Here is a 16,015-nt window from a genome sequence, read left to right as displayed (position 1 = left end):
GTCAATGGAATTGCCCAATGTGTCTGTGATAACCAAAGCTTCACAGCTGTTTAGGAGAACAGATTCGACAGAGGACTTGAAGAGTTGCATTATGGTGCCATCGCTGGCCGTACTATTCCACACAGTGGTAAGTCGCCGAGCTGCGACCCATGCAACCTCACTGTTCTGAGTAAACGATGAATCTGCTTATGGAAATTTCATAATTATTGCATAGCCCCTAAATATGGGCAACATAAACTAACTAAGTAAACGGCGTTTGAAAAAAAAAATTGAAATCATTTGAAATGTATTTTAACGATATGAATATAACATTAATTAATACCACTCCATTGGTTCTTCTAAAAAAATGTAGAACATTAAATCAATCATTTGGAAGATGTTTGTATAAATAATATAGAAGTGAATTAGCAGTATTTATTTACAAAACTTTCATGATCTAAAACATTGATACAGCCCCGAAAACATGTATTTACCGCTATTAGGCTTAATCACAAATAAATAAATCTCAATCGCTGCGCCTCACTAGTGGAAAAATAATCATTTGATTTCCACCAGATACTGAATATGACCGGAAATGACTATTTGTACCTCATATGCAACAAATTATACTTATATATTTTTGATCCCCTAGATCCCCTAAGAATATATTTTTGAAAAATGTTCGCTTTGTTTGTTGCTACCCGTGTTCGGCGAATCATAAAATTAAAGGCACCCCGCGTAGGGATGACCTATAGTCATCGCCGATTCGTGCTTAGTAGTCGTCTTTCTCTGGCTCAATTGCTGGAAATTGAACATTAGCGTAGACACCAGTATCCATATATGTGTGCTACAAAAAAAACCCATAAAACAATGGGTTAATAACAATACTAAAAACAAAACAACAACAGCAACAACGATAAAAACAGAGTTTTTGAAATGAATTCAAAGTATGAAAATACATTAAGGGGCACTGAAAGCCAAACATTTGGTGTGTGCCTTTTCTTCTAAAAATATGGTTGTAATGTAAAGAAGTAGTAGTAGAAGTGATGTAGTATAGGTAGTGGGGGCTAGTAGCAGCAGCTGTTGCTGCATGTGTTAAGTGTATAACCATACCTCCTTTACTGAGATCATGTCATTGAACGTAGCAGCGATATGTGTAAATGAGGGTCGCTCCTCAGGATTCTCATTCCAACATTCTGTCATGATCTGATACCTGTCAATATAAATAATCATTGGTTATAACAAGATGCGTTATTGTACCTAGCATTATGCCCTCATTCTTTACTAATAGTGTGTTCTGCAATGCGAATCTACTTTATTTTCATATTAAAAAATTATATTATATGGCCAAGTAAAAAAATATATTACTTTCTCGTCCTCGAACGCATCCGTTTTGGCTGCCGCATCAACAAAAGTTTTTTTTTTATTTTAATTTGAAATTTTTGTTTAAAAACAAGTGATGGCCACTTTGTAGCAAAAGTTAAACATCCCTCATGTTTTGAAAAAAAAAGTTCATCTGCATTTTGGATCCGCCATTTTGAAGGAAAAAAAAAGGTCATCCGGCATTTTGGATCGGCCATTTTGAAAAAAAAAAGTGCCCTCATCCTCTTTTTTTCAATCAGTTAGTACGTGAAACGGTCTGTTTACTTGGCCTAATAATACCAGGTAAATAAGTCAATATCGCGGGCCTACTATTTATGAACTACGCTAACTTACTTTATTCCCATCTTGGAAGTTGTGTGAATCCTTAAAGATAAAAGTAAAACCTAAACTTCGAGAAACTACATGTACAAGCATTTTAAGATGATTCGCTCATTATTCCGATATGTAAATTATATATGCAGTCAATCATGAGTTGTGGAGACAGTCCAGATTGTGGCATATTTGAAACAAAACACAATTACGTGCTAAGAGTAATTACGCCCTGTGATTTGATGTCTTTTAACAAATATAACTACATACACTGCGTTGTCAAGACTTGCAGGTTTTGGCATACGGTAACCTTCCAATAACTCTTGTGCTAAATCCCGAGTTGCCATGCCTGAATATGGTGTTGCACCTTTTAACAAGAAAACATTTCAGGTTTAATCAAGAGAAACTAAGCATTTATGAATTGGTTATAATCTTCAAAATAGTTGCCATATAAACGTTTATACATGATAAATAATCATAATAGAGAAAAAATGCCCAAAACTACCCATTTGGATTTGTTTTCAAAAAGTATTTTTTCAATTGAAAAGATTTTTGGCAGGCATCATCAGCAGACTCATAGCATCAACGGCACCGATTTCATACATAAAGTTAACTGAATGCCTGAATGAGTACACACTAAATAAAAGAGGTCACTAATTCAAAAGTTGCAAGAAGTTAATATCAAGTACTCGATTATAATGCATGTTTTCCTGATATTGGTTGCTCGATTATATAGTCCAATTGCTCGATTGCAGTTGCCCTATTCTGGGCAGACAGAAAGTGGATGCACGCAGTGATTCTGCTTAACAATCGTCCTGTAAAAGCATACTAATATTTGCGAGTTTTGAAATCAGCAATCTCTTCATTCATCAGGACACCAGCGGGATTAGAACCACTGGGTATGAATAGGCTATGAGTCTGTAGATGATGCGTGTCACAAATATTTTCAATCGAAAAAATGCTTTTTGAAATACACAAACAAACCCAACGAGGTAGTTATTTTTGTTGTACTATTTATAAGATATATATAATTCGTCATTAAAATCATACCAAGGGTTGCAATTTCCCACAGTAAAACGGCGTAAGACCAGCTGAAATAATAATAAATAATAATAATAATAATAATAATAATAATAATAATAATAATAATAATAATAATAATAATAATAATAATAATAATAAATTGAGAAATTTTGAGCGTATTGTTGTATTATTTAACTTCAAATTTTAGAAAAAGATTATTTTTGTGACCACCCTTCCCGTATATGTTTTCATGGATATTAGAGACTTTGCGGAATGAAGTTATTGGAACTTTAACGACATCTTCAAAAATATCGATTCGATTTCTTGCTCAAATTCACTTCAACGCGAACGTCAGATTGGTTTCTGTACCAACAGCGTCTTGTTGTTTAAACTAGGGGAAGTGTATCAATGCGTGATCAAAAGAAGGGTATGTAAAAGCGACTGCATCAAATTTCTCCCTTTTGTTTGCTGAAGTGGTTTGTTGGTAACACTTCTTACAATAGGCGCTTAGTTTGAATAAACATGGATTACATCTCTAGGCGATGACCAATGCAATGGGAATTAGGCCTATGTTATGAGCTATACGCTAATATTATACTTCTAAACATGTTTCAATTAAATATTCTTGTGATATGCCTATATTATTGTCCTATATTTTTATAATAAAAGCTCAATTATTATTCCAGTAAACGTTAGCTTTGTCAATTTTATATTTCCATCAGGACACAAGCCCATTTTATCTGTTTGCTCTCCCTAGCCCCCCCATCACCACCTCTCCATATCATCCCCTCCCTCCATCTATTCATCTATACTCAATTTCCCACCCCCCAGTGGCGTTGCCAGGAGTTCTCTTTTAGGAGGGCAAGGACTCCTCTTTGCATTCTGATCGAATTAAATATATCTCCCCGAATGATCCTCATTTTGTTCTTTAAAAACTCCCAGAATTTTGAATTTCAACCAACATATTTCTGGATGCTCCTTTTCTGACATTCTTTTTTTTTGTAACAAATAGGCCTCAAGGCAGTACACTGCTGGGTCCCGTAAAATCAGGCCATTTTACGGGAACTTAATCCCCTTGGCGTTGAAGTCGAAGCCAAAACTTGGTTCCGCAAGCTGATTTGGTGTACGTCATGAGCACACACAAAATCATATACCAAGTGTGACGTTTGGAACAAAAAATATTTTGATCTAATTCAATCAGTAATTTTCAGCAACATGTGGCATGTTTTTTACCCAAACCAAATTAGATTTCCAATAATTGGTCTATAGATAATACATAAGTGGTAATTATGTAGTCTATGAGGAAATATCCAAACTATTGTTAGGGGTGGGCACTGACCCAAATTTTTTTCAGGAAGCAGTTTTTCTATGGCCAAATTTCATCAGGAAAAAGAATCTGTCAAAAAAAATTTCACCAGATGAAGTCTTAGATTGGGTTTTGGCGAAAATTCAAAATGGCCGCCAAAATAGGTGTTTTTTAAGGATTTTACCACAATTAGTATAGTTTTAGGCCAAAAGAACCAAGTTATATGTCTTTCTATATGTTTTTGAGGCCGCTGATTCCATATCTGCCATTAATATAATGGCCATATGAATATCTAGATGGCTAAAATTCAAAATGGCCGACAAAATAGGTGTTTTTTCAAGATTTTGCCACTTTTTGTATAGGTTTAGGTCAAAAGCACCAAGTAATATGTCTATATGTTTTTGAGGCTGCTAATTCCAAATCTATCATTTCTATAATGGCCAAATGAATATTTAGGTTAGATAATGGTAAAAATTCAAAATGGCCGCCAAAATCACCTTTTAAAAAAAGACTTTCTGCGGACAGTGAGCCATTTATATTGATATATTGAGTAATGTGTCTTTTTAGGTGTTTTCATTTCGCAGACTATGAATCTCTACTCTATTAAGCGATATGATTAATAGTGGCAATAATCACCTCAGATAATACATTTTATAATGGTACATGAGGCACCATTATGTTAAATGTACCGCACCAAGGCATTTGTTTTTTTATATTATTGGTAGGCACGACTGTATATGGTGTCAATTGTGTCATTCAGCCTCATAACAGCTCACCATATAACAGCGGAAAAGCAAATACGAAGCCATAATATCGCTAAAGTGTTGCTGGATCACCGGGTAGTTCAGTTCTACAGCGAGGTATGCATGGTTATAAGTCTTTCGCTAATCTAAGAAATGGATCCTTTGTGATCGGTATAATGATATTTCAGTGTTCAAGGGCTAAAAAAGACAATGAACAATATAAGCAAATGGTGCCAGCCAAATTGAGGCAAGTGAAATGACAGAGGACTGGATCAAGAAGAGTGTCTGATGACAGCATAATCTCTGGGCAAAAGAATCCTCGCTGACTATGACCAATTCAAATCTCTACTCAAAAATCTGAATATTGGTTTGATAAAGTCGGGCAATTCAATTGGGATATGAACGAAAATACTTCTGGACATACGTGCAAAAACAGATACCTACTAAAAGAAACAGAAGCAGAATTTGATGTCAAAATGACTATAGAGGACGACATCTACATGGACAATTGCATCGGGGAATACTTTTTACAAAGCTACTTTCAATGCTACTGTTTCCAACTCATGGATCCGAAAGAATAAACAAGGATCATCCAAAACCGAATCGGCTGAAAGGGCTAGAGAAAAATGTGAGAATCAGAAAGAGAGAGAGGAAGGTGTTGCTAAGAGACTGCAGATGTAAGCCTTGAATTTTCGACATAGCCAGTGGTCATTGTATTTCTTGCTACGCTAGGCCTAGACCCATCGACCATGTGGTCACACACTGACCTATCATGTCATTGAGCTTGTGACCAACAGGCCTTTTGTGTATCATTAAGTTCTGCGGTGACAACATTGTCTGCTCTATCGAGCAAGTATTGGAGATTGAGATGTCCTACAAGTAGCGGTTCATGGCTCAGCGACTTGGAAATACATGTGTTAGGTCTCCATTTGACCTCCGTTGTTTAGAAGTGGAAGCAATATCAGCTCTGTTTGGCTCAGGCTCTGCATCATCACTGTCAATAAAGTGTCACTTGGAAAATCAACATTTTCTTGTTCCCAACTCCTGACCAAAGACAATGATTACTGTGTGAAATATGATGACTGCTACTATATGACTATTATATTAATGGCAGATATGGAATCAGCGGCGACATATTACTTGGTGCTTTTGGCCTAAAACTATACAAAAAGTGGCATAATCTTGAAAAAACACCTATTTTGGCGGCCATTTTGAATTTTAGCCATCTAGATATTCATATGGCCATTATATTAATGGCAGATTTGGAATCAGCGGCCTCAAAAACATATATAAAGACATATTACTTGGTGCATTTAGCCTAAAACTATACATAAAGTGGCAAAATCTTGAAAAAACACCTATTTTGGCGGCCATTTTGAATTTTCGCCAAAACCCGACCTAAGACTTCATCTGGTGAAATTTTTTTTGACAGATTCTTTTTCCTGATGCAATTTGGCCATAGAAAAACTGGTTCCTGTGTAAGTTTGCAGAAAAAAGTCCTTGTGTGCCCACCCCTACTATTGTTCTTAATTATGACGTATTTTCATCACAATTTACGGCACACTATAGATTCTCGCGTTAACTTTAACTTCAAGCGGCTTTAATGGCAGAGTGGTTTTGAATACATAATCCTCTATCATCCTCTAGACGTTAAAGTTTGTGGTTTCTATCTTCATTTCGCAAGGTCTCTATTATCAAAATAAGCATCCGGGAACAATAACTTTGTTTTCTAGACAAAAAATGGCTCATTGGATTCCTCCCCATGAGTAGCACAATTCCAATAGCCATACGTTATAATGAATGAAACAACTAAGAAAATCACATACTTACACGTCACTCTTAGTTGTATATGTGCTGTAACACAAGGATTCAATCGCTAGCCAACGGTAGGAACACGTTGCTTGTTTGAGAAAACAAAATATCGGAATAAATTATTCTTATGATTTATCCTCTGTACATGTATAATAATAATTTTTACTGAAGGCTTTTCAATGCTTATGGTAATTTCATATCTAAAAGATATATGACAAATACATGTTCTTATCAGGTTTTTTAAGATGTTGTGAAGATGATTCCATAATCATTTTAATAATATAAAAGCGTTGATTCTACGTTTGCTTTAGAAGAAGTAGATTCGTACCTTTGAAGTTTTGACGTATACGTCTTCACCACGTGACATTCCGAAATCTGACACCTTAGCTACGAGATCATCATCTAACAAAACATTTCTTGCCGCCAAGTCACGATGGATAATCTATGTAATGATAATGATAATGACAATGATAATAATTAACTATAATCAAGTTAGCATGAAAGTTCATCTGTGTTGGTAGACTTCATAATTATTGATTCAAACCTATGATCTCAACGCGAAATTAAGAAATATCCGGGGAAAATATCTTATTTGAAGTACTCAAAACTGTGGCGCTTCAACATCCGATTTTGTCAAATACCCACAATTTGGGTGAATTAGTTGAAACAGGTAAACTAAGTTTTGGGGTCAAGTGTCTAAAAGGTCACTGATCCCGAACTCGGGTTGCCAGTGTCTTGATGAAGGTCACAGTTGTGACCGAACATTTGAGGTACGTCTTAATGTTGTGTTGAGTTCGTAGGTGTAAATCATTAATTATATAATCAAGTTAAGGGTTTGGTCAAAGATAACTTCAATAAGTGCAAGATATACAAGGTCTAGGCATTTAGCAATGCAATATCTTAATCAAGGGAATCAATGACATACAGGTTTATTCGTGCTCTTTTATCATTTGAGTAACCGTACCAGACTAACCCCAATTAAATTGAGATTTTCAAGTTGGCATATGAAGAAAGTTAATAGTTTTCTAATATTTTCCTAGTGCAATTTTGTGCAAGATATGTGGTTCCTATAAATAGTATTAAAAACCACAAGTGTCATCCCAACGCATGGTATTCTACCTATGATGTTCGGTAATAAACTCTTCGGATCACCAATGTTTAATGTCTATAAGCATTTACAGTGGCCTATGATACCATACCCCTAGTTTTGAAAGATGACGCATTCCTTTCGCAACACCCAAAGCAAAGCTCATCAATCTTGTTGGTGGAAGCCGATGTGTTGCACCGCTTTGGTCTCGACGTCGACGTGTCGTTCTCAAATAGGTGCGCAGATCTCCAAATGTAACAAACTCCAATGCTACGTAAAGCATGCCTTTTTAAAAAGATAAACACAACCATCGTGGGGTTATTGTGTAGAGCGATACTACGAATCGTATAGTTGTTTTCTTGATTATCAATTACTTAAATTCTCGTCCTCCGACAAGAGAGATTGGCCAGGCCGCTGAGTATGGGGCTAAAAAAGGCGCAAATGCAGATTGCCCAACGTTTACCATTTCAAAGAAACTTTCTTTTAATTTGCCATGGCTTTGGCGCTTCAAACGCTTTTTAAAAACACGTGCGCTTATCTTCCATATGCTCCTATATTTTGTTATACCCGGCTTGGCCTCGGTCTTACTCAAATGAAATTACTATTGAAAGCAAAGGAACTTACCTTCGTGTTCGCATGCTCCGATTAGACTAACTACGTTCTGATGCCGACCTATTCGTTTCATTGTTTCAAGTTCAGTGTTGAAATCCGCCTTGTCTTCCACAGTAGCGTTACCTGTTGGGCATAAAATGACGTTAGTAGAATTTGCTGTTGAACACAAGCGTTAATAATAATAACCTATTTAGCATACCAATTTAATCCCACATAGCGGGTTATTCAGAGCTTGGAAACAGTCTCTCAGACCACTCATTATTATATAAGTTCTTTACGTTTCAATTATACTTACTTTTATGAGTTTTAACAGCAACAGGTACGTGCTTATCTTCATCTTTCATAGAACGATTGGATATTTATTTTATTTATTTTATTTTATTTTATTAGATCTTATTTTGCCTGGGGAACAAACTCAGTGGTCCACACTGATTTCCAGTCTGGCCCAGGGGTCAAACAAAATACATCAAAATACAAATGAAATACATACAAATGAATTACATATAATGGATTTAACAAATACATCATATATGAACACAACAAGGAAGCGCATCTGTGCTGGCCGGCTGCAGTGCGGTAATGTCAGCAGGATTCTAAGACAGCCTGCAGACAGAATCCACACCGCAGCCGACCATTATGCAACAACCTGAATAATTAAATAATTAAATTGCACATCGCTTTGAAACGATTGGATATTAAAAACGTTAGATAATGCTAAGCAGCATACTGCATGCTTTTTAACAATCATCGTTTTCAACTCAGTCTCTCAGCCCACTATTTATATAGAAGATGTCATGTTTCAATTATTGTACTTACTTTTTAGAGTTTTTACAGCAACAGGTATGTGCTTATCTTCTCCTTTATAGACTCCTTTCCTGACTTCCCCAAAATGTCCCTTTCCCAGAATTGTATCATATAAATCTAAATCAGTCCACTGAATCTTCCATTTAAAACTTTCCGAAGTTACATTTTGTGTGCATACGTCCTCATACGGTGCAGAGTCGTCTACAACTCCAAGATTTGTGTAAGGATCCTTTGTTACGCCCTAAAACCATTTTAAAACAATCATTATATTTTCCCCTATATACCACAATACAATATTGAAGGTCAGATTCTCATTTCCGTGTACGTCGTGCATTGCGTTGAAACTCGTGCGTGGAGATTAGAGTATGTGACACACTGGAATAGTACATGATCTGATGAAAGGATATTGTATATAGGGAAAAATTGAGGTTTTTAACCGATGGTTAGTTAGAAATATATATCTAGGATGATGTTATGACCCCATTTCAAAATATACAATAATTGATCTGCTAATTCTCTAAACAGATGGTACGTGGCGTACTTCCACTAGTGAAAATGATGACCCATAAACTTGCTTTTGTTTTTTAAACATAAAATGATATTTTATCCGGACATTATGTTTTGCCACCCAAGCAAAAATTAATAACGCTTTCAATATTTACCTGACTTTGGTTTCTTTCTTGAAGATTAACATTTTCATCAGCGATAGCTTCTGTCCTTTTCCTCATATACAACACAATAAAACCAGACACACAGATGACAACAATGACAGCCAACATCGCCACAGTAACAATCCATGCAGTCTCATCATTAGATTTGTTGTCTTAAGTACCAGGTGAAACAACAAAAATAATAACTGAATAGATTCATCAGGTTTGTAGATAAACAGATTAAACCGTCAATCGTGAGTAAATTTCTGGTTTTGTGCATACGAAATGTATTTAATCTAACAAAAATAATATATTAAACGGTGTATCGATAAGTAGAACCAGATATTCATTGACTCATATAAAAATTATAGTGATATAAGATGTCAAAATATAGCTGATATATTTGTTGACGAATTCATGAAAGAAATGGATATTCGTCATTTTTTACTGCCCTTTGGGGTATGTCTTTATATATCAAGGATCAAAATCTGCATATCGTGTTCGATCGCATGAAATAACGAATCAGGAAATTTAGCGTACAACTGGCTTTTAACGACTCTATCTTTTGTTTCTGACTTAAAGCTATTTACTATCTTACCTGTATTACCATTTGGTGGATGCCCTAGTGACTCAGAGTAAACACAACCAGCTTTCTGTAGGAGAAAACAATGAATAAAAGTCACAATGATGCACAATACCACATTGTGGGCTTTTGCTACGATTAGATGAATTATTTGAAAACACTTTTTTGGAATTATACAGTTTTTAATCTCTTCAAAACAAATCAAGATCTTCTTTATTCGTTGATGTTCTTAAGGAATGAATGAATGAGTTGTTATGTACAATTGTATGAAGTCCCGCTCATTCCGGGTTTGTCTGGGGGATAATTCGTCCATTAATCACACGCTTGACTTCGGCCTCCCACAAGGATCTGTTGTTGGACCTCTATTTTTCAGCATGTATACTTATCATATCGGTGCCATCATACGGGATCATAAGATCTGCTACCATATGCATGCCGATGATGTCCAGTTTTATCTGACGTTCAACCAAAAGTGGATGGAGACGGTGATAGAGCAGTGACCAGATTGACAGCCTGCATTGATGAAATCAGTGCGTGGATGACTCAGAATAAACCGAAACTTAACAATGATAAGTCCGAATTCTTTGTCGCTGCTTCATCTTATAACATCAAGAAAGTCGACACGGACAATTTGTCTTTCAGAATCGGTGACAACACTATCCAGCGTTCTACTAAAATCAAGAACCTTGGCGTGGCTAATTGTCACCTCAGAAACATCTACCGGATTCGCCGTTACATTTCCACAGAAAGTTGCCATCATCTTGTCCGTGCTCTGATTCTGTTCCGGCTCGACTACGCCAATGCTCTGATGTTTGGGATTTCGGCCAAAGACCGTAAGCAGTTGCAGAAAGTCCAAAACAGGGCCGCAAGAATTGTTTTTAGAGCCGAAAGACTACATCCATCAGCACCACTACTCAAACACCTTAATTGGCTGCCAATTGAACAGCGAATCAAGTTCAAATTCTTGCTTATCACCTTCAAAGGAATCCATGGTCTCATTCCACCTTACCTCGCCGAATTTCTTCAGAGATATTCATGCGGTAGGCCAAACTTGCGTTCCAGTGATCCTTTTATGCAATCCACGAACCTACAGAAACGACGGTGACAAGGCCTTCCACGCTGCAGCCCCCGACTATGTAACTCCATACCTGCTTCCCTTCGTCATTCCTCCTCTGTCCTTGCTTTTAGGAAGGGTCTTAAGACCTATTTATTCCCCGGTTGATACCACCGCCTTATTCATGCCCCGTATTTGTGTTTTGTGGAGCTTTTATATTTATTTTAATTTGTTTGTTTTAGCATGAACTGCTATGCCGGACTGGCATCTTTTATAACATTTGTTCATGCAGCATGCTCCTCTGCTTTAATCAATTATTGTGTGTTTTTGATATGATGTATTTTGCTTGCGTACTTTTAAATTTGCTATGTTTTTGTAAAATAATTTTGGGTCATTCCATGCCAAAGCAGACTGAGTGTACACCCACCCTCTTGGATTTTGCTCTCCTTTGGCTCAGGGGTACTTTTCATGGATCCCTAGGTGAGGTCACAAGAAAAAATTTCAAATTCCATTTCGTTTGCGAATGGCAGGCCGTCAAAGTTTGGCGATCTTGACCAAATTTGGGAATTTAAGCGGGCTAAATGACAAAGTGCTCTCTTTGATGGGCATTTTCTTCTTAATTGAATCAGTTGAACGTGGTCACTCACTGGCTGTGTCTGAAATGCCTAATGCCAAAAAATATTAATTTTTGAATTTCGTTGGGATTTCAGGGGGGGGTCAAAATCAGCACTTCGTGCTGTTCAATCAAATTATATTTGATTTTGAAGGACCCATAATAATGTCACAGTGCACTTATAGGTCCTAATTATGTTCAGAATGGATTAACCATGTACTAATGTCTATGAGAAATTCAAAAAAAGAGAAATTTCTAGACCCCCTACAGAATTGTAGGGGCCCCCTAGAGTGGTTCAGCCACAAATGGCGCTTAAAATTGACAAATTTTGACCCCTAATAACTTTAGGTGTACACCAGATATGAGTTTCTAGTCTTTTGCATCTGAAAGAATGCAGTCTAACGTTACTAGGAACATAAGATTTGTTTTGTATTTTTGTGTTTTGATACTAAGTTGACGCTTTCAAAAATGCCAATTTTTGACTAACATACAGGTTAGGGGTACAAAATGCCAATTTTAATATGCCCTTTTTTCTATTTTTGATCACTAATTATATTCAGAATGGATTAACCATGTGCCAATGTCCATGAGCAATACAAAAGAAGATAAATTTCTAGACCCCCTACATAATTTTAGGCCCCCCAAAAGTGGTTCAGCCACAAATGGCGCTTAAAATCAGCAAATTTTGACCCCTAATAACTAAGGTGTACACCAGATATGAGTTTCTAGTCTTTTGCATCTGAAAGAATGCAGTCTAACGTTACTAGGAACATAAGATTTGTTTTGTGTTTTTTGTGTTTTGATAGTAAGTTGACGCTTTCAAAAATGCCATTTTTTGACTAACATACAGGTTACGGGTACAAAATGCCAGTTTTAATATGCCATTTTTTCTATTTTTTAACACTAATTATATTCAGAATGGATTACCCATGTGCCAATGTCTATGAGCAGTACGAAAGAAGAGAAATTTCTAGACCCCCTACAGAATTTTTTAGCCCCCCTAAAGTGGTTCAGCAACAAATGGTGCTTAAAATTGACAAATTTTGACCCTAATAACTTTAGGTGTACACCAGATATGAATTTCTAGTCTTTTGCATCTGAAAGAATGTAGTCTAATGTTACTAGGAACATAAGATTTGTTTTGTATTTTTTGTGTTTTGATACCAAGTTGACGCTTTCAAAAATGCCAATTTTTGACCAACGTACAGGTTACGGGTACAAAATGCCTTTTTTCTATTTTTGACCATTCTATAGCAAATTGTTTTATTTACAATATTATTTCAAGTTGCTCTTGAGTCAAATTATAATGAGAAAAAACTAATTTCTAATTCTCTATACGGATTTTCAAGGGGGTCAAAATGGTGCTTCCTGGCAACGATGCACTTGCAAATTACAGGTAATGGTACAAAATACCCATTTCACTGTGCTAATGTTTCTAGTTTATTTAGTTTTATTGCAATTTCTTTACTTACTTTCTCTACTTACTTACGTAAAGAATAGATGTCAGAATAAATAAGAAAATTGCAATACAACTGTAAAACAGCGAAAAAAGAGCACACTGATATCATGGAAATGGGTACATCGATCATAACCTGTACTTTGCATGTGCCTTTTGACCCCCTTAAAAATCCATACAGAGGATTTAAAGTAGTTATTTCTTATTATTTGACTCAAGAGCAACTTGAAATATCAGGATAAAGACAAGTTGCTATAAAATGATCAAAAATATTTTAAAAAGTCACACTAAAATTGGAATTTTGTACCCGTATCCTGTATACGCTAGACAAAAATGACTATTTTTGAAATCATTAACTTAATGTCAAAACACAAAAATTACAAAACAAATCTTATGTACCTAGTAATGTTAGACTGCATTCTTTCAGATGCAAAAGACTAGAAATTCATATCTGGTGTACACCTTAAGTTATTAGGGGTACAAATTTGCCGATTTTTAGGCGCCATTTGTGGCTGAACCACTTTAGGGGGCCTAAAATTCTGTAGGGGTCTAGAAATTTCACTTCATTTGTATTGCTCATAGACATTGGCACATGGTTAATCCATTCTGAATATAATTAGTGATCAAAAATAGAAAAAAGGGCATATTAAAATTGGCATTTTGTCCCCGTAACATGTAAGTTAGTAAAAATTGGCATTTTGAAAGCGTCAACTTAGTATCAAAACACAAAAATACAAAACAAATCTTATGTTCCTAGTAACGTTAGACTGCATTCCTTGAGATGCAAAAGACTAGAAATTCATATCTGGTGTACACCTTAAGTTATTAGGGGTCAAAATTAGCTTATTTTAAGCGCCATTTGTCAGTGGACTTCGGTTGTATATATAAATGCGCATATATAAATGCGCACGTGACCAGATGGCCAGTGCCATGTTCGTGTTACCTCACTGTCAATCATTGAAATTGCGACCACAGTTCCAGGTGGTGGCCGCATTGCATTCTCTAAATTCAGTAAATTTTCATCGTCAACCGTGTAATTGAATGGGATTATTTTGAAATTTTAAAACGCTTGAAATATCACAAACAAATAGGCCTATGTTGATAAATAATATAAATACAAGCTAAAACCGTTGGGGTTCGATAATGAACCCCACAAAATTAACCGACTATAGAGTGTATGCAATAAACCCAAGCGGAACGAGAGTTGCTAAGTAACCGCTAACCGAACCATAAACACATGCATGATCAGAGAGCGAGTCTTCAATTTCCCCATAGCTTCCCACGTTGTACACACGTCAATCGAATTTGGCGGTGTTTGTTTGTTTGTCCTCCAAGTTATAGCATTGTTCACTTTGTGTTGAACATTGTAAGTGGCCCTCACTAATGACATAAAGGTTACTGTTATATCATGTCAAGAGGCCACTTTCATGAATAAGCTAAACAGCCTATGTGGAGGAATTGTATGCATGAGCAATCACACCAATGACGTAGTAATGAATACCCTCTATATTGGAAAATGCCATACGGCCGGGCGGTTTCACAAGTTGCCGGCTCGATCATGTCATCCGCCGCCTGCACAGTTCTGACCTTAAAGCCAATCATGTCCCCTTTCATACTTTCATGCCGTTGCGACAAGAGGCATGACTTATCAGCCATTCACAAGTCTTGATTGTGTCTGTTTGTCTACAATGCGCGTGTGTCACGCCGCTCGGCGGCAAGCAGCATGATAGTATGAAACCAGCACTACGTCATAGATATGGCCAATTGGCACGCCCATTTAGCACGGAAATTATGAAATATAAGTTTGTAAATCAGCTATATCTAGCTTTTCCGTCGTTAATTTTTTTTCCGTGATGGAAAACGTTAATAAAGAGTTTATCTTTCGGGTCAAGTTATTTTAGCCTTTGCAATCAATACCACTATTTTGCAAAAGCAATTTTCCTTGCGACCTGTCATTTTCCCCTATACTTTTGCACGGGGAGTTTTTGTACATCCGGGTACCTTATATCGTTTAATACGGTATGGCGACTTGTAGATGTCACGTGCGCATTTATATATGCGCATTTATATATACAACCGAAGTCCACTGTTTGTGGCTGAACCACTTTAGGAGGGCCTAAAATTATGTAGGGGTCTAGAAATTTATCTTCTTTTGTATTGCTCATAGACATTGGCACATGCTTAATCCATTCTGAATATAATTAGGACACTGTGACATTATCATGGGTCCTTCAAAATCAAAAATAATTTGATTGAACAGTACAAAGTGCTGATTTTGACCCCCCCCCCCTGAAATCCAAACGAAATTCAGAAATCTATCTTTTTTGGCATTAGGCATTTCAGACACAACCAGTGAGTGACAACATTCACCAAGAGGGTCACAACTGATTCATTTAAGAAGAAAATGCCCCTCAAAGAGAGCACTTTGTCATTTGGACACCTTAAATTCCCAATTTTGGTCAAGGTCGCCAAACTTTGACGGCCCGTCATTCGCAAACGAAATGGAATTTGAATTTTTTTCTTGTGACCTCACCTAGGGATCCATGAAAAGTAACTTTGAGCCAAAGGAGAGCAAAATCCAAGAGGGTGGGTGTACACTCA

At 36.4% G+C, this 16,015-nt stretch overlaps 1 protein-coding gene across 1 annotated transcript in view; it reads right to left on the bottom strand.

Annotated features, from left to right (window-relative positions):
• Nucleotides 1–751: 751 nt before the first annotated feature.
• LOC140169171 (uncharacterized) overlaps nt 752–16,015 on the bottom strand; it is a 46,699-nt gene continuing 31,435 nt past the window's right edge. The window contains exons 16-26 of the mRNA XM_072192430.1: nt 10,307–10,361; nt 9,721–9,881; nt 9,071–9,299; nt 8,267–8,377; nt 7,755–7,927; nt 6,884–6,997; nt 5,071–5,183; nt 2,722–2,762; nt 1,942–2,038; nt 1,093–1,192; nt 752–826 (exon numbers count right to left, since the gene is read on the bottom strand). Of these exons, the coding sequence (XP_072048531.1) occupies nt 752–826; nt 1,093–1,192; nt 1,942–2,038; nt 2,722–2,762; nt 5,071–5,183; nt 6,884–6,997; nt 7,755–7,927; nt 8,267–8,377; nt 9,071–9,299; nt 9,721–9,881; nt 10,307–10,361 (1,269 nt within the window). The remainder of the gene's footprint in view (nt 827–1,092; nt 1,193–1,941; nt 2,039–2,721; nt 2,763–5,070; nt 5,184–6,883; nt 6,998–7,754; nt 7,928–8,266; nt 8,378–9,070; nt 9,300–9,720; nt 9,882–10,306; nt 10,362–16,015) is intronic.

The sequence above is a fragment of the Amphiura filiformis genome, chromosome 1 (genome assembly GCF_039555335.1).
Source record: "Amphiura filiformis chromosome 1, Afil_fr2py, whole genome shotgun sequence".
NCBI classification, from domain to species: domain Eukaryota; kingdom Metazoa; phylum Echinodermata; class Ophiuroidea; order Amphilepidida; family Amphiuridae; genus Amphiura; species Amphiura filiformis.
Note: the sequence above shows the minus strand (reverse complement) of the source record. Positions and strands in the feature narration are given on the sequence as shown.